Genomic DNA, 27,067 nt, shown 5'->3' on the forward strand with positions numbered 1-27,067 from the left:
CCGAACGGTCGCGTTCCGTCTAGTTGCGGGTGACGTCAGCGGTGACGTAAAAGGAGCCGTGGTTTCGACGCTTTTGTCTCAGCCGGTGGTAAATATTTCGAAGATGTTACGCCATTCAAGGAGTCGGAGAGACAATTGTTGGATCTGATAGATGAGTCCGTTTGGGTGATATTCCAGCTTATTCGGATCAAAGCTAGCCGGCGGCTAAATCAGTCAATTGATGAAAGGAAAGCCAAATACTGCTATGCGTTTTGTCGGTGTCTTGAGAAGAGTGCAAAAATTACAAAAGCTGCACATGATTACGCAGAGCAGGGTGTGTCAATGATGGAGAGTTTTGCAAGCCTTATAGCCTGTGACAAGCCTTGCAAGCCTTGTAACCTGTTAGCAGCAATGGCTTCTGCGGGAGGTGGAAGCTCACTGACAGAAGATTAGCACATTAATAAGCAACATGCACCGCACACACTATAATTCAAGTAGCAAACAATATAACTACCATGACTAATTTAGGAAATGATTATGTGACCTGGGTGCCCGCTTGATGCATCTGTTTTCAATATAACGTGGTTTGACACTTAAGTTCTCTTCATCGAGGTTGTACAGAGAAAGGACAAAGTGAGGTCAGGTGGGGTGAAAGAGAGGTCAAACGAACCCAGATCACATTTGTACACGCACCATCGACGCACCTCTTTTATCACAAGGACTATTTAGATACCCGTTTCGAGGCAGTTCGAAAATTTTCGTTTTTAAGCATTGCTGCCTCTACCTTCCTCTAGATCCCTTTCCGCTTCAGTAAGTTACACGCCAACTAGATGCCACGGTCACAGATATGGAATCGGCATTGAAAGATAGCGTTAAGGGTTTCGTTTCAAACGCCCGAGCCGATATGAGCGTTCATTTTTACAACGCTTTGCTGGTCTCTCAGTGAATAGCTTAAAATTACAGAATTTTTGAATCCCTGCGCATTGCCTAAAAATACACAAATTTTGACACACAAGAAACTGCTGAAATCGGGTTGTATCGCAGAAATAGACTAGCCCCGAGGAGTGATGCTTTCCCAAACACCGTTATTCTGGGACACCCTGCTGGTCATGGTGTGATTTCATGTGTGTTTTGAGCCGCCATTCTGGATGAGCATTGTGGCATGTCTTTTAAGTGAAGTGGTCGTCAATCCATTGTAGTCACGGCTGCCAACGAAGTTTTAGGTAGAGTTGGCAAGTTAACGGAGCAGATGCTATTTTCTAGCAGCATTGTTGATATGCATAAATGCATATACACATACAAACATATGTAAGCATTCAAGTAGTTTTAGGCAACCGTACGTGTGGGATGTTGAGGAGATAATTTCTGATGGTTGGCTTAAATTTTGTTTCGGTATGTGGGCAATGGGTATGTGGTGGCACCATGCATCTTTTTACTAATAAACTCGCCATATTGTCATAAAACGTTTATATCAGTACCAAAATTCAAGGCTTATAGATTGCATTTCAAAGCAACAAAGTGGATTTGTCTGCGGCCACTTAACACGCAGTCAGGTGGAGATCAAATTGACCCCACCCCCTCAAAGGTTTTTCCAGACTGGTTTCTGAACAGTGCAATGCAGTCGCACAAAATTTTGCATAGAAGTAGAGAACTAAAAGGCGGATCGTTTCATATCAAGAATTTAGATATACCTTGTGAGGTCGCTGACCTACGGCAGGTAAAAGTCAGGTCATGGGCTTGTGAAGTCAATTTCTAAGGGATCGTTCGATATGATATAACAACGGAACGTTAATGGAGACCATACACCCGTGAGATACTTTCTTAGGCAACGCAACAATTGAATGAACAAATTCCATTGACCTAAGGTCAGTTTTGAAGGTCATACCACGATAAAAGCCAACATGTTCTATTACTCTAGGGCTTGCTGACCGGGGTAGATTCAGGTGCACATTTCAAATTTATTGACAACAGGAATCGCATTATATTTTGCCATGCACTTGTTAACGGTCAGAAAAGGTCACTGACCTAATAAGACGGAGGTCAACATTTTGCTTTTAAGGCCATACTGCCCAGCGTAATACTTGTCGCTTATTTTATTTTTCATTTTTATTGCCTAGCGCAATACTTGACCTTTTCGCAAAACTTAAAAGTAGTATTGCATGATTTTAGTCACCATAACCTTCAAAAGACAAACAAAGTCACTGACCTTAAATGATCATGTAACCTTTTGCTTAGAACAGGTATCTAGGTTCTGAAGGCACTTTGGGGACCAGCCTGGGAATTGATCTTGTTTGACCTTCATTTGACTAGAAGTTCATGACCTAGAAACCTTAAACTTTGACCTGAGTGAGTTTAGCTACAGGCCAACACACCCAGAAAATTTGTTGCTTCCAGCTTCCTTAGTTCCTGAGATCTCGGGGGGTCAAATTGACCCCCCACCCGAACAGAGAGTACCCAACCAGCCACCCGGGAGCGTGTAAATTTCCATTTCGCTACTTTTGGACCTAAATGACATCAAATATTACGCCATGTGCCCATATATGTCCTTGGCCTCATCAAACTATATCTACAGGGTGCTTTATTATAGATGTCATTTTCAGAAAGTTTGCATTAAGTACAAACGCATTAATGAGCAGCTTTCTGGATACCACATTCCTTTGCATAAGCGATCATTTTTGTTTTTATAGTCATTGCTCATCTGCCTAACGGCATTTCCACGATATCCCCTGAACACGAACGCACTTCTCCAAAGTTCCAGAATGATCGACGCCTGCTGGTGTCTTGCAAATGACCGACGCCTGCTGGTGTCTTGCAAATGACCGACGCCTGCTGGTGTCTTGCAAATGATCGACGCCTGCTGGTGTCTTGCAAATGATCGACGCCTGCTGGTGTCTTGCAAATGGCATGTTCAGCGGCTGAACGCCGGTTGGGAGCGTTCACATCTAGTTCCCAGGCCATGATGGTTGCGTCATGAGCACCAATCTGAATGTACCGCAGTTTTCAACAATTTTTGCCATATACCACATGTTTGGCCTATTTTTAGAATAATTATTTGCACATTTAAAATTGACATTTTAAGTGCGCGCCCTGTAGCAGGACGCGCTAACTCTCGTCGGCTCTCCCCTCTTTGTGGCGTCCTGTAGCCTGTAATCTCTCGATAACGGCCTTTCCTTGTTTCCCGGAACCTAAACCCAAACTGGGCGTTCCCTGAACCCGTTCGCATTCACCCTCGCTCATATATTCAGCGGGCAGCATCCATAGCCAGCACCATCCAGGCTGACATTCAGAATTCCCCTTTGTTATAGTTCCCATATGTCTGCAACGTAATGACCTGGCCATTCTCCCGCACCTGACTAATGCCCGGCCACCTTAAAGATGTTATCCCTCCCTATCGAGACAGTTTTGGTACGCACCCGGTAATCATCCCCATCTCGTCGTATCAGCCTGCTTTTTTGCCTGTGGTTAGCATTTGTGCGCATCTGTATGCTTATCCTTATCATTTGGACTCATCCTATTGAAATACTGTTGTATTTTGTCGCATTGTCGACCTGTATTCCTCCCTTCGGCTTGTCTGATCGTCTGTCTGTCTCACTCTCTCCCCATTTCTCTCTCTCTCCCTCTCCCTCCCTCTCTCTCCTCTGTCCCCCCCCCCCTCTCTCTCTCTCTCCCTCTCTGTCTGTGTCTTTCTTCATGTCATGTCCTCCCCGTTCTCCGTCGGTGCCGGCCTGTACCGGACACCCGTCATTCCTGGGCCGTTCCCGCGATGCCGTCGGTGTTCCGCGACCTTCCCGGCACGGCCCGGGTCAGGCCCAGGTCATCGGCGCCGGCGCCGGCCGGCCGACTGACCGGTCCGGCCGGCCACGACATCGCCGCCGGCGCTCCGCCGCCGCCCAGAGCGCCAATCAGCGGGAGGCTGGCGTCTGCGCCGCTCTACCAGGCGGGCAGGCTGCCGGCGCCAGCAGTCAGTCCGACTCGGCAGCGCTTCCTGGCCAGTCGGCCCTCCTCGACCCCCGTCGGCCGCACCACCAGCCGCGCCAGACTCGGCCGGCACGTGGTGATAGCAGCAGGCGCGCAGGCTATCCCGCCGCTGCCGTCGTGGTCCTCGGCGAGCACTCTGTGATAGATCGGGCATTACCAGGTGAGTCGGACGAGCGGCGACTCGGTGAGCAGCCCGTCTGCCTCTTCCCCACCTCGTGGTGTGGCTTAGGGGCATGCCGTCGGTGTCCTGATGACAGCACCGAATGTCGTTCCGTTGACATGACCAGCTGGGCAGCCGCTGACAGGTGCGAGACGGGGCGTAAAAGACTGCGACGCGCAATAGGTCCCCTCGGTGGACTGCATCACATCACACAAGCATAGCACGGTTCAAAGCTGCCGAACATTTTCTTAGGTTGATGCCATTCATCCGTGTGTCAGTTGAAAGCTCCTACCATGTCCATCATTTGCTCACAGAGCACCGCGTTTTTCCCCACTAATACCCTCAGGTTTTCTGGTTGAGGAAACATATACAAGCCGCTAAAAGATTCTGGGAGCATATGAATGGGAAAAGATAAGTGGTAGTAAACACCTCTTGAAGTACCTAGATCATAATTGGGTAGTTCTTAAACAATTACTCCTATCCAATAAAACCAAGACGTTTCGTAACGAAAGACAATGGTGTAACGGCTACTCAGTTCTTGGTTTTGAATCGGCAGTCATCCGAATGCAATAACTTTAAAACCAGTACTTCATGATTCCCTGTAACATAGATATTGGCACAGGCTCTACAATCCAGAAAATTACCCGTAAATCGGATTACAGATTGGACTACCAATTATCCTGCGTAAAGGTTGCAGGTCTCACTTTCTGCTCAGTTAGATTGGGGCTTGGAAACTCATACGCGAAAACAAAGTCAAGTATCGTATCGTATTGTGCAGCGTTCAATGGCGCGCTCTGCCTACGCTGCCATTCAAACTTCTAGCACGCTCCACTCAACGCTGCGGGTGCATGAGTCACGCCATGGCATTGTCGCTCCGATAATCTGATCTATTAAGCCTGCATGAATGATGTCATAAACATTCTGAGCAATGATGTAACTCTGGCAGCAAGGACAAGGATAAGTACGTTAGTTCCCAACCCACAAGATTATAGCGTACTCATGAGATATCTTGGCGCGGTCAAACCGGTTGTATTGATCTTGCGGTCTCATACATGGATGTTCGTAGCAAATCTTAGTCCTTTCTTGCAATCGAGCTGCAGTGGAGGTCATGTTAGGCACAAAAACATCGCTGTCCCTGACGAAATGGGAGCCTAACCCCAATACGCTCCGCATCATTCACCTAAAAAAACAGCTCAAGCCATTATTTCACCGAGCTACTATTTGTTGCACTCCCTGACGTTGTGGGATAGATGCTCATGGCAATAACAGCATGTCAGTATAAAGCTGTCAGGGACAACGGTTATGGCAGGCTGCGCTCCAATCTTTTAGCATTAGTTTTAAGGCATATAGGTATTTATCATTTACTGATTCTCCACGTTAATGCGAGGATTTTCAAAGGCGAAGACCATGTCTAGATGATCTCTTCTTCTTGAGATAACTAGCCTCATTATGGGTGTTTATCTCAAGGGCACGCTGGTTCAACGCGCTGGTGCAGGCCAGGGAAATTAGGCAGTGCAACTTCTTGGTTTTACTGCTTTCCTGCTTGCTGTTTACATTAACCTCATACCTCTCGGCGCCGGAGGTGGCAGAGAGCTTCTCATCACGGCATGTCCATGCTTTTGAGATAATAATCGTCCCTGCATCTTTCTGGTAAATTATCGACGCCCGTACCAAATTTCTGCCATCAGCAGCCGCCGAACCATTCTGGAGCTTCCTGTCACGGTGTCACTTGACCTCATCCGAGTAAGCCAGCCGGATTCGGCGGCGAGCCGGCGCTGAGGCGGCGGCTGCCGCTGCCGGCGCGGCTGCCGTGCCTCCGGTGCTAGCCGGGGTCAGCGTCAGGACGCGCCCTTGTCACGGGCCGCTGGCAGAGCGCGCCGCCGGCCAGTCACGAGCGGCGCCGGCCGCCGGCGCGTCACGTCTGCCGCGCGGTCGTCCGCCCCGCGCCGTCATTGTCGCCGACGACTGAAGGCGACCGGCGCCAGGAAGCGATGAGTGCCCGGCGGAGTGAACGCTCTCGCCGGTATGTCCATCGCCGCCTCCCGAGGCGCGAGCCGTTATTGAACTCGGGAAGGACGAATGGGTTACTCCGAGTGGCCGCGACGCCGAATTGGCCCATTACTACCGCCAGAGACAGATTAGTGTACATAAAGGTGGGTGATTCTGGCGGTGTGGGATGCACTCCATCTTGACTCCCGGTGTGACAGCTTTCAAATAGGCCCGCTGCCCTCGGTCGTTGGCACCAGGGCTCAGTGCACCCACCCAGGCTCCGTCTCACCAGATGGTCGCCGATCCACCAAGCGTCCGTGTCCCGCCGGACATGGTGTCCTGCCAGTGACCCCGTGACTCGACATTGTCGGTGCCGGGCCGAGCACGCGCCGCGGTCGCTGCAGACCGGCCGGCTGGCCAGCCAGTCATCCACCTGACCCCCGGCATCCCGTTAATCCGGGGTGGTCCTGGCGGCAAGTCAACAGCGACCGCAGCCGAGGTCGCACCGGCGAGGGTGTCGCCGGTCTTACCGGTCGGCCGAGGAATTAACGCGCCGCCACGGTCACCGTTATGGATATACCATGGCCGGTCCGATCTGGGCCACGGAGTCATGCGCCTCACGTCTCCTCTCCCACCGGGATAGGGCGGCCAGAAGTCGTCATGCGCCTTACGTCTCCCCTCCCACCGGGATAAGGCGGCCAGAAGCCGCCACGCTCGCGTGGTGAGGCAGCAGCTTTATATGGTGTTAGTCCGTTATTCCAGGGGATTAGCTTGCATTGAATGGCTTGTCCAGACGCGTGAAATACCGGTGGACCTGGGGCCGGACGCCGATCCGTTTTAATGATCCCAGATAAAGCATGGGACGCGGGACAACTGCATGCCTCAGGCAAAGGCGTGCCTTGCTGGTGCCTAATACCCAGAAATAAACCTGCTGAGCCTGATCCCTCCGACGAATCGATTGCGCAACAGAGGCTAGGTTAGTCAAAGGCTAGATTAGTCAAAAAGCCAACAACGGTCTGGGCTTTTCCTGAATCGAGTTTGTGCTCCGATGCTGCAACCACCCTTAGCTGCGGGCAAACGCAACCGGTTTATTTACTCGGAGATAGATATCATCGATTAATAGGAGTATTGACATGTCTCCTGCGGCGCCTGTCTGGGCGTGGGCGGACGACTCTCGAGCTGCTCTAGAGGAACGACTGGCTGGCGTCATGAGGTGCTGCAGGCGTCAGGTGTTACGTCATGAGGTGCTGCAGGCGTCTGGTGTGCCCAGAACTCCAGCCCGCAGTAGATGCAAACGAGCCTTGGGACTTTTATGTGTGCACTGATACCTGTTAGCAGCAGCCTGTTGTTGACGGTTCTTGGAAGGGCAACGGATGTTCTTGTGTCGCTCCTGGTATTGTTCATACTAAGAGGTTGAGTTCCAGAACTTTCAAGGCGCGATTTCAGCAATTCCTTTCTAATATCATAGAACATGATTATCTTAACAAATACAGCCGTTTGCACTCACATGCTGGGATCACAAAATGGGTTTACAACGATACATAGTTGCAACAATGCCTTACAGGCCGCTGGCCCCACCTTCACACTCATCAGCACCTTTCACCCGGTGAGACAACCACTAGTCGGTGCAGGGTGGGAGCCGTCACGAGCTACTAACACGATCTCCGTGGCAGCCGGCGTTCAACGACCCGCGCCAGGCCCAATCCATCACGCACGAGACCGGCCGCCATTCAGCCGCGGTCGCCGCCCGATATTGGCGGATATTCGGCCGCGCGCCAGTCACCGCGCAGGCAGAGGACAATGCTGAGTCAGCGCCGTCTCATCTGACGCCGACGCAGATGTGGATTCCTCGGACTTCCCGAATACCGACAGCCGCGCCTCGCGCCGCCCCAATGGACGCAGGGCCGCGTGTAATAGATTCTCAGTAATTATCTAATTTCCGTCGTGTCCTTTTCCAATCAGCGAGTTCGACCGGCGTGAACGTCATGCACCTGGCGCTAAAGCGCTCTTGGACGGCTGATGGCAGCGGCTAAAGGTGGTTGTCTTCGATCATATGCACACGGAGCTTGCTACGGAAACTGCTCAGCAGCGTGCATATGGACAGTTCGCACCTATCTTTATAACGGAGACTTGGGACCTTTGGGCTGGCATTGTTTGGTGTCGCAAGTCGTGAATTTAGCGGTCGTGATACCATCGCACTTCTTTTGTACACACAAGTCACTGAAAACAGCCGTTTTAATTACGGCTTCCGCGCTCTGAAATGTAACAAATTCCAGCCTGCTGGTCTGCTCATTGTCTTCACACTTCTAACGGATGTCGGCTGAGGGCAGTCGGAGCACAAAACCAAGCGGACGGAGGCGGCTTTTTGCGGCGCCGAGCAGCGTCCGACAATACCAGTCGCTTCGCTGTAATATGCATGCGTTAGATTACGGTTGGAACACCTCTCTCGCGCCGCGCAGACCCTCGCCAGGCGCGGTCACAGATGGCGACACAGGACGCGCGAGGTGCTCGTGCACACACCAACGGCCCTTTGCGCTCCCTGCTGCCGACGCGTCGACCCTTGTTGCCGGGCAGCGGGTGTGTCGGTCTGGAGAGGGTGTGGGGGGGAGGTGTGATGCTCTAGACTCCGGCCTGCCTCCGACCCGCCTGAAGAAGAATGAATATTAATCAGCCGCGAATTTGCTTATTCAAATGGGCAGGTTAGCGCAAAATATTTGCACAGAGCCCCTGGAGAGCCGGGCGACGGCGGAAAGGGCAATACACTGAAGACGGTCCAGAGGAAGGGGGGACCCGGAGGGATGGTGCGGCAGGTGTCTGGGGAGAAGGGGGCCGGGCGAGCCCAGGCCCGGGGGACGGTGCGGCAGGTGCCTGTCTCTGTCCAGCCGCACTCTCACGGCCAGGGCGGGCCGGGCCAGGATGTGTGGGAATGGAGGACGATTAGCCGGGCCGGCCTCATGTCGAAGTGGCGTGCAGCTAACCAGTCGTCGGAATCACCGGCAATTACTCTGCGAACCTCTGCCCGCTACAAGGTTACCCGCCGACTGAAGGACGCGGGGGTGGGGAGGGGCCGGGCAGCAGCTCATGGGGATGTCATGCTCACGCACACGCACCCGCCAATAGCCATACGAGGTGTTGGCAGATGTGGGTGGTAACCGATCATGCCAGGAATCGTGTTGTTTGTACGGGAATCAGCTCGAACAGAATTCAAAGCCGGGTATATTTGTACGCATCTTTGTTATGCCGCCTGCCTGTATCTTCTCGGATAAGACTGACCGTGGCTGGCGGGCGCAAGCCAGCTGATATATGATGATAATCCCGTGACTCAGAGTGCATTTTTGGCTCCGGCTGACCCGAGGGCACGTGGTCAGCATGCCGATGCACCCTGCAAGATGCTTTTGATCTCGCCTAGGCCCGCCAGATTAGCGCGATATACATGGAGCCCTGTTTTATGGGTGCTTTGTCCGGGCCGCGTTCCGGGCAACAAGCGCGGGAGAGGTGCTGCAGAACAGGGTCCGCCCAAGTGGCGCCACGTGGTGGCGCCCCGTCCAGCGGCGCATCCTCTCTGCGCCATGGGAACGCCGCACCGTCAAGGCCGATCTGCGCGCGCGGGCGCCGGCCGCCATCCGAGCGAGCAGAACGTCTTCCGGGCGCCGGGGATGAGTCGACGGCCGACCGGTGGCGGCGGACGCCGCCCGGTAACGGTAGTCGCCCGGCCCGGCTCAGGACGAGGCGTTCACACCCTCTGTTGGTCGGAGCCGCGGAGCGGCGAGACGGATGGGCGGCGCCGCGATCGCCGGTCACAGCCGGCCGCCTCTCCAGTATGTGCCTCCGCCAATCCGACGTCTGAAGGCGCCACACCGCGACCGGGGCTAGTGGCCGCTGCGTGGCTGCAGTCTCTGGTGTTATCTGCCTGGCGCCCGGCCGTTGGCGTGGTCGTCGCCGCCGCCGCATGATGCATGAGGTGTATTTGAAAGTCAAGGCTGAAGCAGCACGGGCAAGGGCCATTTACGGCGTCGCTATAAATTGTCCGCAAAAGGCCGTTGTGGCAGAGGTCTGTATGTCGGCATCCTCCATGTGCGGCTCATGTACAAGGCACACGGGGTGAAGAATGCGAGCAGTTGTCTCAATGTTATTCAAGGCTGCATCACCAGTTATGTTTATTGTACTGAACAAGCTTTTTGAAATTTTTGCCATGCCAATATATTTAAATGCAGAAGTAGCATCTGCATCCAAGGGTGCAGGTGGTAGATGTAAGTGCAGAGTCGGCGCTCATTCTGTCTCTTATAGCATTGTCCACCGCCTGCTCAACGGCATTGTCCCTCCACAAGTGTTCACATGTTCATTTGCCATCACCGACATGGGGTCAGGTCGGCACTGGCGACAGGCGACAGTGAATGAGCTGGGGAGCGTCGACCGCGGCTCTCGGGGCTGGCGGCCGCCGCTCCCCGGCCGATGAGAGGATCCTGCTCGGTCGTGCCGCCGCCGCCGCCGCCGCCGCCGGCAGCCGGACCACCTGTCGTCAGCCGTGTCAGTGACCCCGCGGCTGCCGACTGGCCGCCGGGTCAGCCGGTCCGCCGGCGGCTGTTAGCACGGCTGCCGAGCGACGCTGTCCGCTCGGCCAGATTATGGGCCGGTCACGCGCCTTCCGGCGGCTGCGGTCGCGGTCACGGCGCCCGGCGACGGCGGCCCCGTTCGTGGAGCCGTCCTGGCACGGCCAGCCCTCGGAGCTGGCCCGGACGTGTCCCGGTCGGCGCGACTCCTGATCCTGCGGCTAATGCTGCTGCCTGCTGCCTACCGGCTAATGCTGCTGCCTGCTGCCTGCCGGCTAATGGTCGCTCGCTGTCATGAGGGTCGGCGTTGGGCTTGTACTGGCAGCGTCAGAGTCGGAGGTGGGCTCGTGCTGGCGGCGTCGGGTAGCAGATTATTTTTGTGGGACAGGAGGAATGGCGGTGCTGGTGCCGCGTGCCGAGGCGTTTGCCGCCAGCGACTGACCCCCCGGCCCCGGTCTGTTGCAGGATGGAGAGCGGCCAGTGGGGGAGGTGGCTCCCTCTGCTGGTGCTACTGGCGGCGTCCGTGATACCAGCCAGCTCAGGTACGCAAGGAGTCAGGAAGCCAGCAATGGAGTGCATATGAGACCACAACTGCTGGAGGGCCACGCACATGCAATTCACACAGCTGAAGATGAGCACGATGTGACAAAAAGGGTACCTCGCGTCAGCATTCCTATCGGTTTACGCCTTCTCCGTGCTTTGTAGGCAGTACGTCTAGGCCGCTGTAGTCTGCTGGGATGGCAAAGTCATCACGCTGATCAAACATTATGAATCTGCAGCATTTACGGGAAGTGCGTCAATTTCAATACAAATGCGGTATGCATTCTTCCATTTCCATAACACAACATTACCATGCAATATATTATACGCAAACACATGCATGACCTATGCATGCATGACTTCCTTGAGCGGCGGGGACAAATCAAACAGAAGGTAAGCTTGGCAAGGCCCTGCAGACGAGTCGAGACGGGGGCTGGACTTTAAGAACAGCCGCCAATAGCTCTCACAAGGAAGGAGAGGCGTGGGTTTCCTGAGGAATGGGTACCTGTCTGGACTGTGAAAATGTGCTTGTGACTTTCTGGCTATGGGTATGGGTACGGGCGGGAAGATCAGAAACGACTCGTAAAGCCTAAAAGACACCCAAAAAATCATGGCATTGGCTTTATATTCACTGTCACCTACATCATTTGCATAAATTTTGCAAAAGCTGGTTCGTGAGGAATGGCAGCGGCAGTAGCATGCGGCCAAGACACCATGTAAAGCGGATGACTTTTAGCAATGGAAATCCTACCACTGAGGGCCTCTGCCGGGCACCGACCCCGCAGGCATGCATGGCAATGCAGCCCGCACCGGGCACGGAACAACGGGGAGGGAGCGAGGGGAGGGTGAGCGGAAGGTGCAGCCAGCAGCTGCAGATGGCGGCGCCCCCCCCCCCCTTCCTCACCCCGCCACTCCGTTGCCCTGCCACGAAGTCTGACAGGTCCTGGTGGTGACGTTGACCGGCTGTGAGTGGGGTCACCACCCGACAACCCTGACCCCTGCTCCTCTCGACATAAACCAGCCGCCCGTCTAGGTGGCAGCGCTTCTGCTGAGGCGAGGCGCCGCCGGCCATCAGTCATGAATTATGGAGCCCCGGCATGGGCGCGGCGGGTGCCAACCCGCCCGGCACCCCTCAGCGGTTCGCGAATGGCGTCCGCCGCCGCTCGTGTCCCTCCGACGCCCAGCAGAGCGTGCAGCGCCTGTCCGGCCGCGATGTGACACGGTCTGGCACGTGACCAAACATGAGACCAATCAGATGAACGCGCGGACGTGGGTTGAATGCTGGGCGCCGAATGCTTGATTGCGTTCGAAATAGGTACGCCGTCACTCCAAAAGCACTGTTTTAATACACCACTGCGATGCGATTGCTGTACACTGCTTCGAGGCTCTAAAGTCACCGTATTGCCCTTTGAAAGCCAATGACATTCATAATCAAAACGCATCAAATCAATTCTGGCAGCATCCAGGCAAGCAGCACCATGCACTTGATATGAGCCATGGAACGGCTCGCATTTTACATCCCAAAGGCATGAAAACGATAAGCCATATGTGAGTGATCATCTTGCTGAGATCGTGATTTACACATGGTACTTAAGTCCCATTCCTTTGCATTTATATATTATAGGGGTGGTTGCCGCTGCAACCACAGCCAGCGTTGTGCCCTAAAATCTCCCTTTTCTTGTTATTTGCAAAACTCAAAGTTTCCAGAATAAGATGTAAAGCAAGCGCCGTACTGTAACGAAATGTTCTGAAATGATGACACGGTGGAGAGATATTTCAACCCTGTTAATCCTGTTCTCGTGCCGGCAAGACCAGTTTTGTCAAGGCGAATATCTGTCGCAGTTCCTGGGTCAGTGCTCCGTATCAGCGCCTACGCAGGAATGTTACATTCCGCAATGATTAGGTGCTGATGAGGTGACGGACGATATATCCGGCTTATTAAGCACTTCATTTGTCTACGTCTAGTGCGAACTGCTGATCCTGCGTAATAAAAGCGCTGTCACAACCTTCACCTGTTTGACTCTAACACAAAGTGGCGTGTAACGCACTTGGCGCGACGCAAAATGTACTTATCAACCAGGATCCTTTTCTGGGCATTATTTGCGAACCGAACAGTGACGATTTGTTAGAGAGCTCTTCGATAATGCGTTTTTGTAAATTCCTTGTGACTCATTTCAGCACAGTTAACTGCAACTTTGCAGCTTCATTGGTGATGTTTCCGAACCAGATAAGTTCGTAGCCATGCTCTTGCTGTAATTGCGATCATTCTGTTTTTCAGCACCACTTGAGTGGGATGAAGACGAACCAGGTACGTTGCTTTTGTTCTGTTAATGTGCGATAACTTCGTGCAACTTGAACGATGTCTTCCGCAACTGTACGCCAAAGCCCACAATTTCATCAATGCAGAATTTACGGCCATTGGTAATGATGGATGCGAGCAATAAAGCTATCGAATTGGCTTGTTAGAGCCATAACAACATAAGCATAACGACAAATCGTATGAATAACTCACCAGTTTTAGTTCCCCGTCAAATAGTCGGAAGTCTTCGAGATTCGAGACGACCCTGGCTAACGACGGCCCTTGTCTCCTGTGGGCCAGCTGACTGACCTTTGACCCGCGCCGCTCCAGGATGCTTTCACATGATGCAGCACTACAACAACGGCGACCAGATTGTGACGGACGAGCCGTGTCTGAACTGCACCTGCCGCAACAACATGCTCATGTGCTTCCTGAAGGTGTGCCCCTACGTGATGCCTCTGACGAAGGGGTGCTCCATGGAGAAGAAGCCGGGCGACTGTTGCGCCACCGTGACGTGCGAGCAAGGTCAGTGGTGGTGCTTTGGACCCCATTGGGGTTTTCGTGGCGAGTTCAACTTAAGAAGTCGCTTTAACAATGTCTTTCATTGCGATGAATACCACCGTGTATTCTCGCGCGACGCGGGAATACAACGCGTTTTGAGCTTAATAAGCCAATTGCTTGTGGCGGACTGAGATCGTTGCGTGATGTCAGTCGCCCATTTTATGCCAGCCGCTGCTGACATTTGTAGAGAAGTTGTAGATGCTCTGTCCGGGTCAGTCGAATGGCCGGCAGACGACACCACGTATAGCTTTGCGGAGATGCCCGTTACCTATTACTGCTTACTGTTTCGTCCTGTCTTGTCATTAGAACAGCCGGTGTCCATTGCCTCGACGAAATGTTTTTGAGTGCTGACTTGTGACCCACTGACGTTGTGTTAGGTCACTTTTCTATTTGTCTCGAAGACCCTCCCCCACGCCCAAAAAAGAAGGGTTATCTTAACGCAAACAAAGACTATCGTCTTTGATCATTCTTTGGTGTCCATGAGCACTATGCCGGTGAAACAAGGACTATGTGAAAAACTTTAAAGCATTGGACAATGGTAAAAGCCTTTTCTACCATGGTGGATAAATTCGTCAAAAAAATCATATTCAGGAAGAGATGGTAGTATCGGGCCCTAACCCCTCCTAGCCCCCCCCCCCCCCTCCCCGCAGCTTTTACACAAATCGCCGCCGCCGTGAGGGACAGTATGCTAATGCGAGCGCGGTGTAGTGGCACCGAGCTCTTTCAACAGCGGCGCCCGTTAAAGCCGGCTGGCGATAAACACTGAGACGCCGGTTTGGTCAGCTGCAGCTTGACTGCCTGCCCCCCCCCCCCCCCCAATGGGCGGTGCTGGCGCGCCATGGCAGGGGTCAGCCCCGCCGACGTTGGTAAGATGGGCGGCTGGTCACTCACCCCAGGCCTGAGCACACGCGACGGTGATGTCATGCCAGCACGGTCATCCAGCCGTCTGCGGGCCAGACGCGACCGGTCTGTCGCCGCCGCCGCCACCGGGCCCGACTCGTTGCCGGCCAAATCGGGTGGCGCTGCCCTTCACATGGTGATGAGGATGTTATGTGCGGAGCATTGCCAATGTAAATTCAGATGTTCTAGATCAGCGCTTGATGTATTCATGGCAAGTCCTTGATCCGCCCCTTGTGATCATTTTGTTCAGGAAAATTATTTCCGCGCGTGCTGGTTGAAAATGTCGAAATACCACAAAGTGGAGCGTTTGTAGATGCGCGGCATAAACACGCGCTAGGGAAGCCGGTTTGTTGATGCGCGCTATAAACACGCGCCAGGGAAGCCGGTTTTTAGATACACGCTATAAACACGCGCCAGGGAAGCCGGTTTTTAGATGCGCGCTATAAACATGCGCCAGGGAAGCCGGTTTTTAAATGCGCGCTATAAACACGCGCCAGGGAAGCCGGTTTGTAGATACGCGCTATAAACACGCGTCAGGGAGGCCGGTTGAATGCGACGGGACCAAGCGGACCGGGGGACCGGGGGTCGATCCGCCCCACTGATATCTAACAAATGAAGAGAGCTAGACGGACGAGACATAAAATTTGCAAGGTAGGTAGGGCTTTATGTGAACTTACTAGTGTCAAACTATGAGGTTGCTAGGTCATGACCCTCGGGTCACATAATTCACGCAAGGAAAAGCTCCAAATTGGTGACCGAAGAGCCTACAGACCTCCCCATGCAACCGCCGTTACTCTAGATACCCCTTCTAAGCACAAGGACGCTGGTTATAACTTCTGGTCAATGGCCTTTTTATACATTCAAGAGGATGCAGAAAGCAATTGTTCTTATTTTTCACCTAGGTCAACGCCAGGGATTACGCTGGAAGTATGTTTCTAAAAACAAAAGCTGGTCGCGGTCATTTTAGACCAGTAGCCTCCTTTGGCCTTCATGAAGTTCAAGTAAGTTGTCTTTTCAGGTTTCTGCGATCAAGAAATTATCAAAGGCAGTCATAGGCTACCCGATAAAGCAAGAATTTCAAGACAAAGTTATTTATTTCAACCTCATTCTGCCATTGCTACCTGGCTCAATATCAATGAAATGAGTCGAGATTCTAAATGAGCTGTTTAGTTGTCTAAAATACAATCTAAAATATGCATGAATGAACACAGCCCTTGGTTTACACCGAAACATTGGCTGTTCAGTTACCTGCAAGAACGACATTTGGCGCTGCTACGCGGCGCCGCTTGGAAGTAATTCGAGAAACCCTTCAGGGGAGGGGAGGGGAGTCAAGTAGACCCCCAACCGAGCTCGTGACAACATCAGGCTTACATGTGTTTGACCCCGCCACACATCCATAACCAGCCTGGGATCCATCAGACCCCGACGATCAACATTTCGCGCAGTTTCCGCGCCACCAACCCCACAACTGCTCTTTGCCCGGCGGCTGTCGCCACTGACGCTCGCAGCCGCGAGCATGTCCAATATCGCCGAGAGTCGGCCGGGCCTGTCGGATTCCGCCGGCGCAGTCGGCGTGTCAGCGATCGATCGCTCTGCGGGCGACGCCTGAACGCACGAGTTGGCGCGCGCCAGGGTGAACACACACCCAACGAGGCCCGACGGCATGGCCAGACGCGCGGCCGGCGACCCCCGTCTGGCGGCGGTCGCGCGTCGCTGCCGCGCCTCCCAGGCGATGTCGCTCTGATCGCCATGCCGCTCTCGTTGGGCGTGTACAGAGGACGGGAAGCCGTCGCTGGGCGTGTACAGAGGACGGGAAGCCGTCGCTGGGTGTGTACAAAGGGCGAGACAGCGCGGCGCACTGAACCCTGCGTCAGCTGGTGGCCCCGCTGCTGTGGCACCCGTCAGCTGGTGGCCCCGCTGCTGTGGCACCCGTCGGCCGGTGGCCCCGCTGCTGTGGTACCCGTCAGCCGGTGGCCCCGCTGCTGTGGCACCCGTCAGCCGGTGGCCCCGCTGCTGTGGCACCCGTCAGCTGGCGGCCCTGCTCCCGTGGTGTCCGTCAGACCGTGTGTGTGTGCGTGTGTCTCACCGGCGATGTCCTCTGCTCCGCAGTTCCCGTGCCCATCATGCAGATGCTGGGCATGATGAACCAGACGGCGACGACGGAGGTGCCGCCGACCGCGCTCAGTCCGCTGGCCGTCGGCGACGCCGGCTGCCAGGTGGATGGACAGTACTATGCTGATGGCGCCCAGGTCAGTGAGTGGGGGATCCCGGCGGTTGGAACGGACGGGGCGCCGAGAGTGCAGGGCAACACCACACGACAGGGAGACGGGTCAGCCAGTGGTGATTCAGGCCATGGTCCGCTTCGCGCCAATTTGGTTTTTTATTGATACTGATGGTAGATAGCATTTTACATGTAAGTTCAAGATTATTTGTGATCAAGGATGAACGACTCAAAAAGGCAAGAAAACAAAATGAAAGAAATAAGCTCATAAACAAAGTCATCGAAGTTACCCCTTACACGGGGTGCTGTACTGTGTCTATGACCATTTTCAGATCACTCGTGTATGTCCAAGCATAGTTTGAGCTTTTTATATTCAACAGGCGCATGTCAGCTCATATTTGAGACCTCCTTTTGTTCGCCTTCACCTCCGGCGGGTAGGTGATATTTGGCACCTGACATCCTGGACCGCCTCCAGGTGCCATCTGACCCGAATGAGCCCTGCGACGTCTGCTACTGCATCCGGAACCACACAGCTTGCGTGCAACAGGAGTGCACGATGAGAGTGCCCGGGTGCCAGCCTATCTACGCGGAAGGCATCTGCTGCCCTGTGCGATACGTATGCGGTACGTAGCCAGCGCCATCTGCACAGAGTGCTCGGGCAGTGGTGACATCTAGTGAGCGATCTGTGCCTTGAGTGGAGTATCGGCGTGTGGACGGCGTCGAACCCCAAACATATGACATGCATTTGAAGTTCCTGAAACAGGTCTCTTGATGGATGATGCCGGTTTTACTTTGCTTCAAAAGAGGCTTTACTGAACAGTGTCCTTAGAATCTAGAACCTCAGCATCAGACGTCTACTGCGTGTGATGCGAGGAGTTAATCGTGAAAGTGATTTCAGATTACGAGACGACCACGCTAGCTCCCATCACCACCCTCCGGCCGGACGCCGGCAACACCGGCTGCGTGCAAAACGGCGTGTTCTACAACGACGGCGACCAGGTGTGCAGCGTTTGTACCATTCGAGGGGCTACGATAGCCGATCAGTGTTTATGTCCTTGGTGTCATTGTCTTACTTGGATTCACCAAATTTCCGAAAAAGTTGACAAATAAACTGCACAGTCAACCCAAAGGAGTGTATCAGGGTCTGTATACATGATAATGAAGCTGATGCCGCTGTCAGAGGTATTTCCTGACCTAATACGCTCTGTCTCTAGATTCCCTCGGAGGACCCGTGCCAGCACTGCTACTGCATGCACTCGGAGGTCAAGTGCGCCATACAGGACTGTGCCTCACCCCTGGACCACGCCCACGCCCAGTGCAAGCCGGTGCCTCCGTCGCCGGGCCAGTGCTGCCCTGACCAATACAACTGTGGTGAGTACACGCCCGAGGCGTACCCGGCGCGCCTCTGCGTCTGTTCAGGCTGACTCACAGCACTTGCCACCAACTCCGAGAACATGTCTTATAGCGTATGTTCATCCGTTCCTCTTACTATTCACTCACATTTCATGATCTTTTGCGAGCTTTCTGTCTGCATTTCCTCCAATGAAATAATGCTGTCGTTGCATTTGCAGTTACACCTGAATCTTGCTTACCTTGCTTCTTCCCTACATTATTTTTCTTCCCTAATTCTATCATCTCGCTCTTGCATTACAACGAATACCAAGACCACATATCATGCACATTTCATGCATAGTACTCCCTCGGCATTCATTCAACGATCACTGCTTACGCTGTCCTTTACTGAATAGCCAAACTGCTTGATGATTTCAGGCAACACATCTCGACAGATACAAATACAGGGACGGAAAGTGGGTAATGCACTTATTCTGCCAAGCAACGGTAAACCTTACCTTTATGCCGCACTTGTGAGGTGAACAGGACTGCATTATATGTGAAGCACAGCTAGCGAACACTGCACCGCACGCTCGGTGTTCCAGACTCACAAAATGATCCTGTCTAGCACTTACCGAGTGATAAACCCTGACTGGGCTGTGGGCTGCCTGCATGCATCCCAAAGTTGCCTCTAGCATGAACTGGCCTGGCTACAGTATTTGCAAAGAGATGATAGTGATGATCTGCCCTGCTAAATGATGCACACAATCTGTGTGCTGAATGAAAGACATGATGTGCTCCCTTATATGCTGACAGACTAAGAAACGGTAAAGATGTTTCCGTGCGCATACATGTGGCCTAGTGCGGTAACGAAATGTGCTTGATGTTTGGATATTGCCAAATGTCTGGGCTCAGTCCAAGAGTTTCATGTCGCTCAAAGGCTAATGAGTTTGCACTTCTCAGGCAAACGAGTCACACAAGCAAGCGGTGCAACGTTCTCAACAACCATTGCAACATCGTCATCAATGTCCATACGTTTTCAGGTGGTATTACTCACGGCGGCGGCAGCGTCCCTCCCGGTGGCGCGGCCACTGACGGCGAGGAGGCGGCACAGACCGAGGAGAGCAGTCCGCTCGAGCAGGCCACCACCGGACATGGTCCAGCGTCCGAGCAAGGTTCAGAGGGCGATACTGTCGCGCCGGCAGGTGGCTCTGCCATCGAGCAGCCCTCGCAGACGGGGGAAAGTGGGTTGATCACGGGAGTGGACACTGTCGAAGGGGATCAAGAACCCGGAGAAGGAGCAGCTGGTGACGAAACCGAGCTCATTGATTCGCAGGGCGTTGTCCAGGTTCCTGATGAGGAGATCGAGACCAGTGGAGACGGCTTACAAACCGATGGCTCGGGAAGTCGTTCCGGAGACCGACGGCTCGGGAGCGCTTGACGAATCATACGTTGAAGGCATTCTGCCCGGAGTCGGAGTGGAGGGTGGACAAGCCGAAAGTTCCGGCGAAACTAGCGGACCACCCAGTGGGTCCCCTTGACGGGGGAGCTCCTGCTGCTGAGGGCAGTGGAGAGATCACTGAAGATAGCAGTGGAGTCACCTGACGGGGGAGCTCCTGCTCCTGAGGGCAGTGGAGAGATCACTGAAGATAGCAGTGAGTCACCTGACGGGGGAGCTCCTGCTGCTGAGGGCAGTGGAGAGATCACTGAAGATAGCAGTGAGTCACCTGACGGGGGAGCTCCTGCTGCTGAGGGCAGTGGAGAGATCGCTGAAGATAGCACCGCTCCGGGTGCGGATGTTGGCACAGCTGAGATCCCTGTTGATGGCGTTGACTCCAGTGGCGATTCTGCTGAAGGAGATCGCCCGCTCGAAGGAGACGAAATTCTGAGCCAGGGAGATAACACCGTCTCAGGCTCTGGAACCCAGGAAATCCCTGGTGCAGGCGAATCGGTCTCAGAGGTCAGTGGCGAATCTGAGGTAACGGAGGGGGCACCTGGCTCGGGAGAAGCAGTTACTGAGCCCCTGTTTCCTTCCGAAGACGAGCTGGTAGGATCTGGAGGCTCCAGTGACGATCTTCCTGAACCTCTCGGAGAAGTTGGCCAGGATGGTGGTGAGGTCACCGATGAAGCCACCGAAGTAACCGTTATTGAAGGAGGAGAGAGCTCCATCCTGGAGGGGAGTGGCCAAGAGTCTGCTGTTAGCCCCGTGGGGGATGCGGACACGCCGGCTACAGAGGAGGCTGTCCCTGGCTCAGAACCTGCTACCGGAAGTGAGACCACTCAGGAATCAATCGATGGAAGCCCTGAGGGCTCTGCCTCGGGTGCTGACATCGATGAGGAATCTTCGGGTGGCACTTATGAAGAAGACGATTCTGGTAGCGAGACCACGGAGAAACCCACAGATGCGGTTAGTGAGGGTGTTGATCCTGGAATTGATGTCGACGAACAATCATCTGGTGAGATTTCTGATGAAAATGTTCCTATCAGTGAGACCCCTGGAGGAACTTTGGTTGATATTCTTGAAGGGATTGTTCCGGGCAGTGAGCCCACCGATGAATCTGCTGAGGAGTCAACTGCGGGTATTGTTCCTGGCGTTGATGCTACTGAAGAGTCCTCTGGGCAGTCTCCCGATGATGCTGCTTCCGGCGATGGTATTACTGCCGAATCATCGGGTGAAGTCGCTGAGGATCTTGAACCCGGCACTGGGACCACCGACGGGCATGCCTCTGGAGACCAGGCATCTGAGGAAGTCGCACCGGGAGCTGACCAGGCTTCTGAGGACAACGCACCGGGAGCTGACCATGCTTCTGAGGAAAACGCACCGGGAGCTGACCAGGCTTCTGATGAAGACGCACCGGGGACTGACAGCACTGACGAGTTTGTCATCCAAACCCCTGGCGGGGCCTACCCTGGCGGATCGAGCACCGACACCTACCCAACCGAAACTCCGACTGGCGGTTTTCCTAGTGACGTCACGTCACCAGAGACACCAGGAGAGGGCTCCGGGGACGACCTGTTCCCCGTGACCGAGGCCGGCGGCGTCACTCCGGGTCTTCCGACACAAACGCTGCCCCCTGGCCCAGTCGGCATCATCTCCGAGACTGCGGTCGGCGGTGCGGACGCCACTGAGCAGACCCAACCGACCGGCACCGGTCAGCCCGCAGGCGGGGACGAAAACACACAACAGCCGACAGGTGAGCTCTTCCAGCGATCTGCCAGCGGGCACGTGGTTTGAAAGGAACTCATAACCAGGCTGATATTTGCGTTGTTCAAATCATCATATGTAAAGCCACATGCGTGTGCTCAGGATGTTTTGTGGGCGAAATGTTAAACGCACTATTGAAATGTTGGTAACTTTCCCCTCCTACTCGCATGTGCATTATTTTGTGCTGAAAACCATTTCATGATTTCAGTTATCTCTACTGAGGTGCCCACCGCTGCTCTCCCTGAGTCTGAATCTCAGACCTCGGAGGAGTCATCTGAGCTTGGAGCAGACGGACCTTCTGGCGAAGGTGAAGTCGAGACGCTGCAGGAAGGTCAAGACGCGTCCACCAGCACCGTCATTCCTCAGACAGATGGGGCTACCAATGCCCCGCTCCCATCAGGAGACGGGGACAGCCAGTTGGTGGAGGGCTCCGGAGGCCAGACAGTAGGAGAGGAAGGTGTTATTCCGCCAGCAGGTGGTGACCAGGAACCAGGCGTGCCTACCGTTGGAGAAGATGGCGATGGAACCGAGCCGGAAAGCCAGAGTCAAGATGGCGACCTCACGATCATCGATACAGATGGATCTGGTATTGAGATCGATGAGACGCCTGGCTCGGGCGCGGGAGAGGAAGCCCCCTCAGACCAGACAGCTTCTGAAGTCACGTCCTCTTCTGGAGACGAAATACCTGTCGAGTCTGACGCTGCAGATGGCCAGTCTCAAGGACAAACGACTGGCGAGGATGGCACGATCTTCGTCCTTCCTGGAGGTGGACAAGGTGGGGAATACCCTGGTGTGGACGGTGTGTCCGATGGCCACGAGGGCTCTGCTTCAATGGCTGAAATACCCGAGAGCTCCAGCGAACAGATCGGGGAGGATTCGACAGCGGAGACCATTGAGGGGACCATCAACATTCCATCCATCCCTGACTCTGAGTTTGAGCAAATTGCCGGATCCAGCAACGAGGTGGAGGAAGGGAAGCCGACCGACACACCGCTGCCTGACAATCAAGGCGAGGAGTCTGGTGAGCTAGAGGACGGATCCGGCAGTCTTGGACCCGCCAGCGGGCATGGTGAAGACGGCCCTTCTCCAGACGAACTACAAATCTCTGTGCCAGGCTCAACGGTGGATGAAGTGGTTACAGAAGCTGGGGAAGCTCATGGCTCGACAGAGACATCAGGCACTGATCCGTCTTCTCAGGATACCGAAGTTGACCCCAGTACTGACTTAGAGTCTGGTTCAGGCGCTCCGGTTGCCGGCGGTGAAAATGCTGAGGCAGCCTCGGATGGTTCGAATTCAGCCGTTGATGCACCCGAGATTTCTGGTGACGGAGATAATGTTGAGTCATCTGGATCGATTGAACACCTTCCCGAGCATAGCGGGGTCAGTACTGAACGCCCTGGTCCTGGTAGTGACCTTTCCGAGTCTGAGCTGGTGGACGCGCAGACCGAAGAGTCTGGCCAAGGTCCTGAAGCATCGACGGACGAGTACCCATACCCTCCAACCACTGACAATGAAGGTGTTGCAGATCCCGACTCAATTACTCAAGTGATAGAGACGTCTGGAGATGAGCTGATGCCGGGCAGTGACCAAAGCTCGATCGAAGGTACGCCATCCGGAAGCGGGGGTGACCTTCTCATCACGGTCCCTGATGGCACTCAGCCTGACGAGGGTCTTGATGAAGATGAATCGGAGGAGGTGTCTGGTGAAGGGATCGATTCACCGGTACCTGCTGGGGAAGGAGAGGAGGGTGGGTCTCAAGGGGAAATTTCTGCGCCAGGAACTGACCATGCAGCGCCTGCAGGCGAAGTGGGATCAGAAGAATCACCAGAACATGCTGATGGGTCTGGTGTATCCGTAGCTGACGGTGAACTGATCAACATCAGCATCCTCGAGGGGTCTGGCGACATTCCCACTTCTTCTGGAGAGACACCAGAAGCTCTGGAGGGCGAGTCCATGGTTGATGTCGTCCCTGGTGATGACGTATCTACAACTACCGGACCTGACATACTCTCAGGATCAGAAGCCTCTGGGGATAAGCCTACCTCAGGTGATGAGCAGGCCATTCCTCAAACCTCCGGTGAAAGTGACGGTGTTCCGGAAAATCCCGAGGACCTAACTACCACCGATATGCTGCTTCCGGGCCAAGAGAACCTTGGTGTCGGTGATGAATCCGGCACTGACGAAGGTCAAGAAACTCCTGCGTCTGGCCAAGAGCCAGCTATCACCCAAGGATCTGGAGCTGGGGAAATTCATGCTCCTGTAGGTGAACAAGGTTCGGCTACGATCGAGGGCACCGAAGGTGAGGAAGGTCAGGTTCCTGGAACCGTGACAGACACAGGCACTATTGAAGGATCTGGGAATGAAGATCAGCAACCAATTGGTATCGAGGTTGTGGTTAGCATCGAAGGGTCGGGAGTTGACGAAGGTGATATCCCGGGCACTGAGGAGGAAGGAAACGTCGTTGAGGGCTCTGCTTCCGAGGAAGATCAGCCATCCGGTTCACAAAATGTCCCGATTGAGCCTGGCACCACAGAAGAGGGAGCTTCCAACGAACAGACCTCGACCGCACAGACCCCAACCGAAGGCGATTCAGCCACAGAGATCCCCACGTCCCCCACCACGAAGCCTACAGGAAGTGGGACTGGCGCCCAGCCTACCTACCCCGTCACTGATATCGACATTGGACCGTCCGGCATCGCATCGGAGGTTGATTCCGGCTCTGGCGACGTGACACCGGACGGCGATATCGAATCAGCCCTCATTGACGCGCTGAGCGACGCCCTCGGGCTCGGCTCTGGGGACGGCCACGACCAGACGGAGACTTCCGGAGACCAGCTGATCTCTATTGACGGCAGCGGACCGGCAGTGACGGAGCAGGAGGTCGGAGAGGGACAGCAGGGCTCAGGTGGCCGTCCCGTGCAGCAGGAAGGCGTGGGCGAAGAACAAACGACGCCGGATAACGGGAGCGTGATTCAAGGATCTGGTGATGCGTCTGACCCCCACGCGGATGGTGATGGAACGGAGCCTTCCTTCGGCAGTGAGGGTGGTGCTCAGGGATCTGGCGAAGTCCCCGCTCAGGGCGGTGAGGACACACAGACGCCCATGATTGAGGGTGTTGGTGAGATCGAGGGTTCTGGCGAGGATCCTGCCGGAAATGTTCCAGACAGCGTGTCTGAATCAGCTACCGGTATTCACGGACTTGTGCCCGGTGTTCAAACCACCGAGGCTCCTGTCATCACCGAAGTGATCCCCGGCTCTGGGACTACCGATGGCTCCCAGCCCGGCGAAGTGACCCCTGGCTCTGGGAGTACCGACGACTACAAGCCCGCCGAAGTGGTTCCCGGCTCTGAGACTACCGATGGTTACCAGCCCGGCGAAGTGACCCCTGGCTCTGAGACTGCCGATGGTTCCCAGCCTAGCGAAGCGATCCCTGGTTCTGAGACTGCCGATGGTTCCCAGCCCGGTGAAGTGGTTCCCGGCTCTGAGACTGCCGATGGTTCCCAGCCCGGTGAAGTGGTTCCCGGCTCTGAGACCACCGATGGTTCCCAGCCCGGCCAAGTGATCCCTGGCTCTGAGACCACCGACGGTTCCCAGCCCGGCGAAGTGACTCCTGGCTCTGGGAGTACCGACGACTACAAGCCCGCCGAAGTGGTTCCCGGCTCTGAGACCACCGATGGTTTCCAGCCCGGCGAAGTGACCCCTGGCTCTGAGACTACAGATGGTTCCCAGCCCGGCGAAGTGACCCCTGGCTCTGAGACTGCCGATGGTTCCCAGCCTAGCGAAGGGATCCATGGTTCTGAGACCACCGATGGTTCCCAGCCCGGCGAAATGACCCCTGGCTCTGGGAGTACCGACGACACCAAGCCCGCCGAAGTGGTTCCCGGCTCTGAGACCACCGATGGTTCTCAGCCCGGCGAAGGGATCCCTGGTTCTGAGACCACCGATGGTTCCCAGCCCGGCGAAGTGACTCCTGGCTCTGAGACCACCGATGGTTCCCAGCCCGGCGAAGTGACTACTGGCTCTGAGACCACCGACGGTTCCCAGCCCGGCGAAGTGACTCCTGGCTCTGGGAGTACCGACGACTACAAGCCCGCCGAAGTGGTTCCCGGCTCTGAGACCACCGATGGTTCCCAGCCCGGCGAAGTGACCCCTGGCTCTGAGACTGCCGATGGTTCCCAGCCCGGCGAAGTTGTTCCCGGCTCTGAGACCACCGATGGTTCCCAGCCCGGCGAAGTGACCCCTGGCTCTGAGACTGCCGATGGTTCCCAGCCCGGTGAAGTGGTTCCCGGCTCTGAGACCACCGATGGTTCCCAGCCCGGCCAAGTGACCCCTGGCTCTGAGACTGCCGATGGTTCCCAGCCCGGCCAAGTGGCCCCTGGCTCTGAGACTGCCGATGGTTCCCAGCCTGGCGAAGTGATCCCTGGCTCTGAGACTACCGATGGTTCCCAGCCTGGTGAAGTGACCCCTGGCTCTGGGAGTACCGACGACTACAAGCCCGCCGAAGTGGTTCCCGGCTCTGAGACCACCGATGGTTCCCAGCCCGGCGAAGTGACCCCTGGCTCTGAGACTGCCGATGGTTCCCAGCCCGGTGAAGTGACCCCTGGCTCTGAGACCACCGATGGTTCCCAGCCCGGCGAGGTGACTCCTGGCTCTGAGACTGCCGATGGTTCCCAGCCCGGCCAAGTGATCCCTGGCTCTGAGACCACCGACGGTTCCCAGCCCGGCGAAGTGACTCCTGGCTCTGGGAGTACCGACGACTACAAGCCCGCCGAAGTGGTTCCCGGCTCTGAGACCACCGATGGTTCCCAGCCCGGCGAAGTGACCCCTGGCTCTGAGACTGCCGATGGTTCCCAGCCCGGCGAAGTGGCCCCTGGCTCTGAGACTGCCGATGGTTCCCAGCCCGGCCAAGTGATCCCTGGCTCTGAGACCACCGATGGTTCCCAGCCCGGCGAGGTGACTACCGATGGTTCCCAGCCCGGCGAAGTGACCCCTGGCTCTGAGACCACCGATGGTTCCCAGCCCGGCGATGTGACCCCTGGCTCTGAGACTGCCGATGGTTCCCAGCCCGGCGAAGTGACTCCTGGCTCTGGGAGTACCGACGACTACAAGCCCACCGAAGTGGTTCCCGGTTCTGAGACCACCGATGGTTCCCAGCCCGGCGAAGTGACCCCTGGCTCTGAGACTACCGATGGTTCCCAGCCCGGCGAAGTGACCCCTGGCTCTGAGACTGCCGATGGTTCCCAGCCCGGTGAAGTGACCCCTGGCTCTGGGGGTACCGACGACTACAAGCCCGCCGAAGTGGTTCCCGGTTCTGAGCCACCGATGGTTCCCAGCCCGGTGAAGTGACCCCTGG

At 55.3% G+C, this 27,067-nt stretch overlaps 2 protein-coding genes across 2 annotated transcripts; both read left to right on the forward strand.

Moving 5' to 3' along the window:
- Positions 1–3,961: 3,961 nt before the first annotated feature.
- Positions 3,962–19,950, forward strand: LOC119098973 (kielin/chordin-like protein). The gene is made up of 9 exons (XM_037222023.1): positions 3,962–4,117; positions 11,122–11,198; positions 13,475–13,504; positions 13,826–14,020; positions 17,066–17,205; positions 17,653–17,800; positions 18,076–18,176; positions 18,392–18,548; positions 19,553–19,950. Exons 2-9 carry the CDS (start codon positions 11,123–11,125, stop codon positions 19,948–19,950), a joined length of 1,245 nt encoding a protein of 414 aa, XP_037077918.1. The 5' UTR covers positions 3,962–4,117; position 11,122.
- A 168-nt stretch (positions 19,951–20,118) lies between these two features.
- On the forward strand, positions 20,119–27,060 carry LOC119098974 (mucin-22). The gene is made up of 2 exons (XM_037222024.1): positions 20,119–21,703; positions 21,923–27,060. The coding sequence occupies exon 2, from the start codon at positions 22,546–22,548 to the stop codon at positions 27,058–27,060; it is 4,515 nt and encodes a 1,504-aa protein (XP_037077919.1). The 5' UTR covers positions 20,119–21,703; positions 21,923–22,545.
- The last annotated feature ends 7 nt before the right edge of the window (positions 27,061–27,067 follow it).

This window comes from Pollicipes pollicipes, unplaced genomic scaffold (genome assembly GCF_011947565.3).
Source record: "Pollicipes pollicipes isolate AB1234 unplaced genomic scaffold, Ppol_2.1 Scaffold_4740;HRSCAF=5597_pilon_pilon_pilon, whole genome shotgun sequence".
Lineage (NCBI taxonomy): Eukaryota > Metazoa > Arthropoda > Thecostraca > Pollicipedomorpha > Pollicipedidae > Pollicipes > Pollicipes pollicipes.

What these genes read in the sequence shown, in the direction of transcription:
- LOC119098973 (XM_037222023.1), top strand. Translation starts at nt 11,123, where the DNA reads ATGGAGAGCGGCCAGTGGGGGAGGTGGCTCCCTCTGCTGGTGCTACTG. An exon ending in ACTATGCTGATGGCGCCCAG is followed by an intron (nt 17,206 to 17,652) that starts GTCAGTGAGTGG and finishes GACCGCCTCCAG; the next exon opens with GTGCCATCTGACCCGAATGA. An exon ending in TCTACAACGACGGCGACCAG is followed by an intron (nt 18,177 to 18,391) that starts GTGTGCAGCGTT and finishes CTCTGTCTCTAG; the next exon opens with ATTCCCTCGGAGGACCCGTG.
- LOC119098974 (XM_037222024.1), top strand. Translation starts at nt 22,546, where the DNA reads ATGGCTGAAATACCCGAGAGCTCCAGCGAACAGATCGGGGAGGATTCG.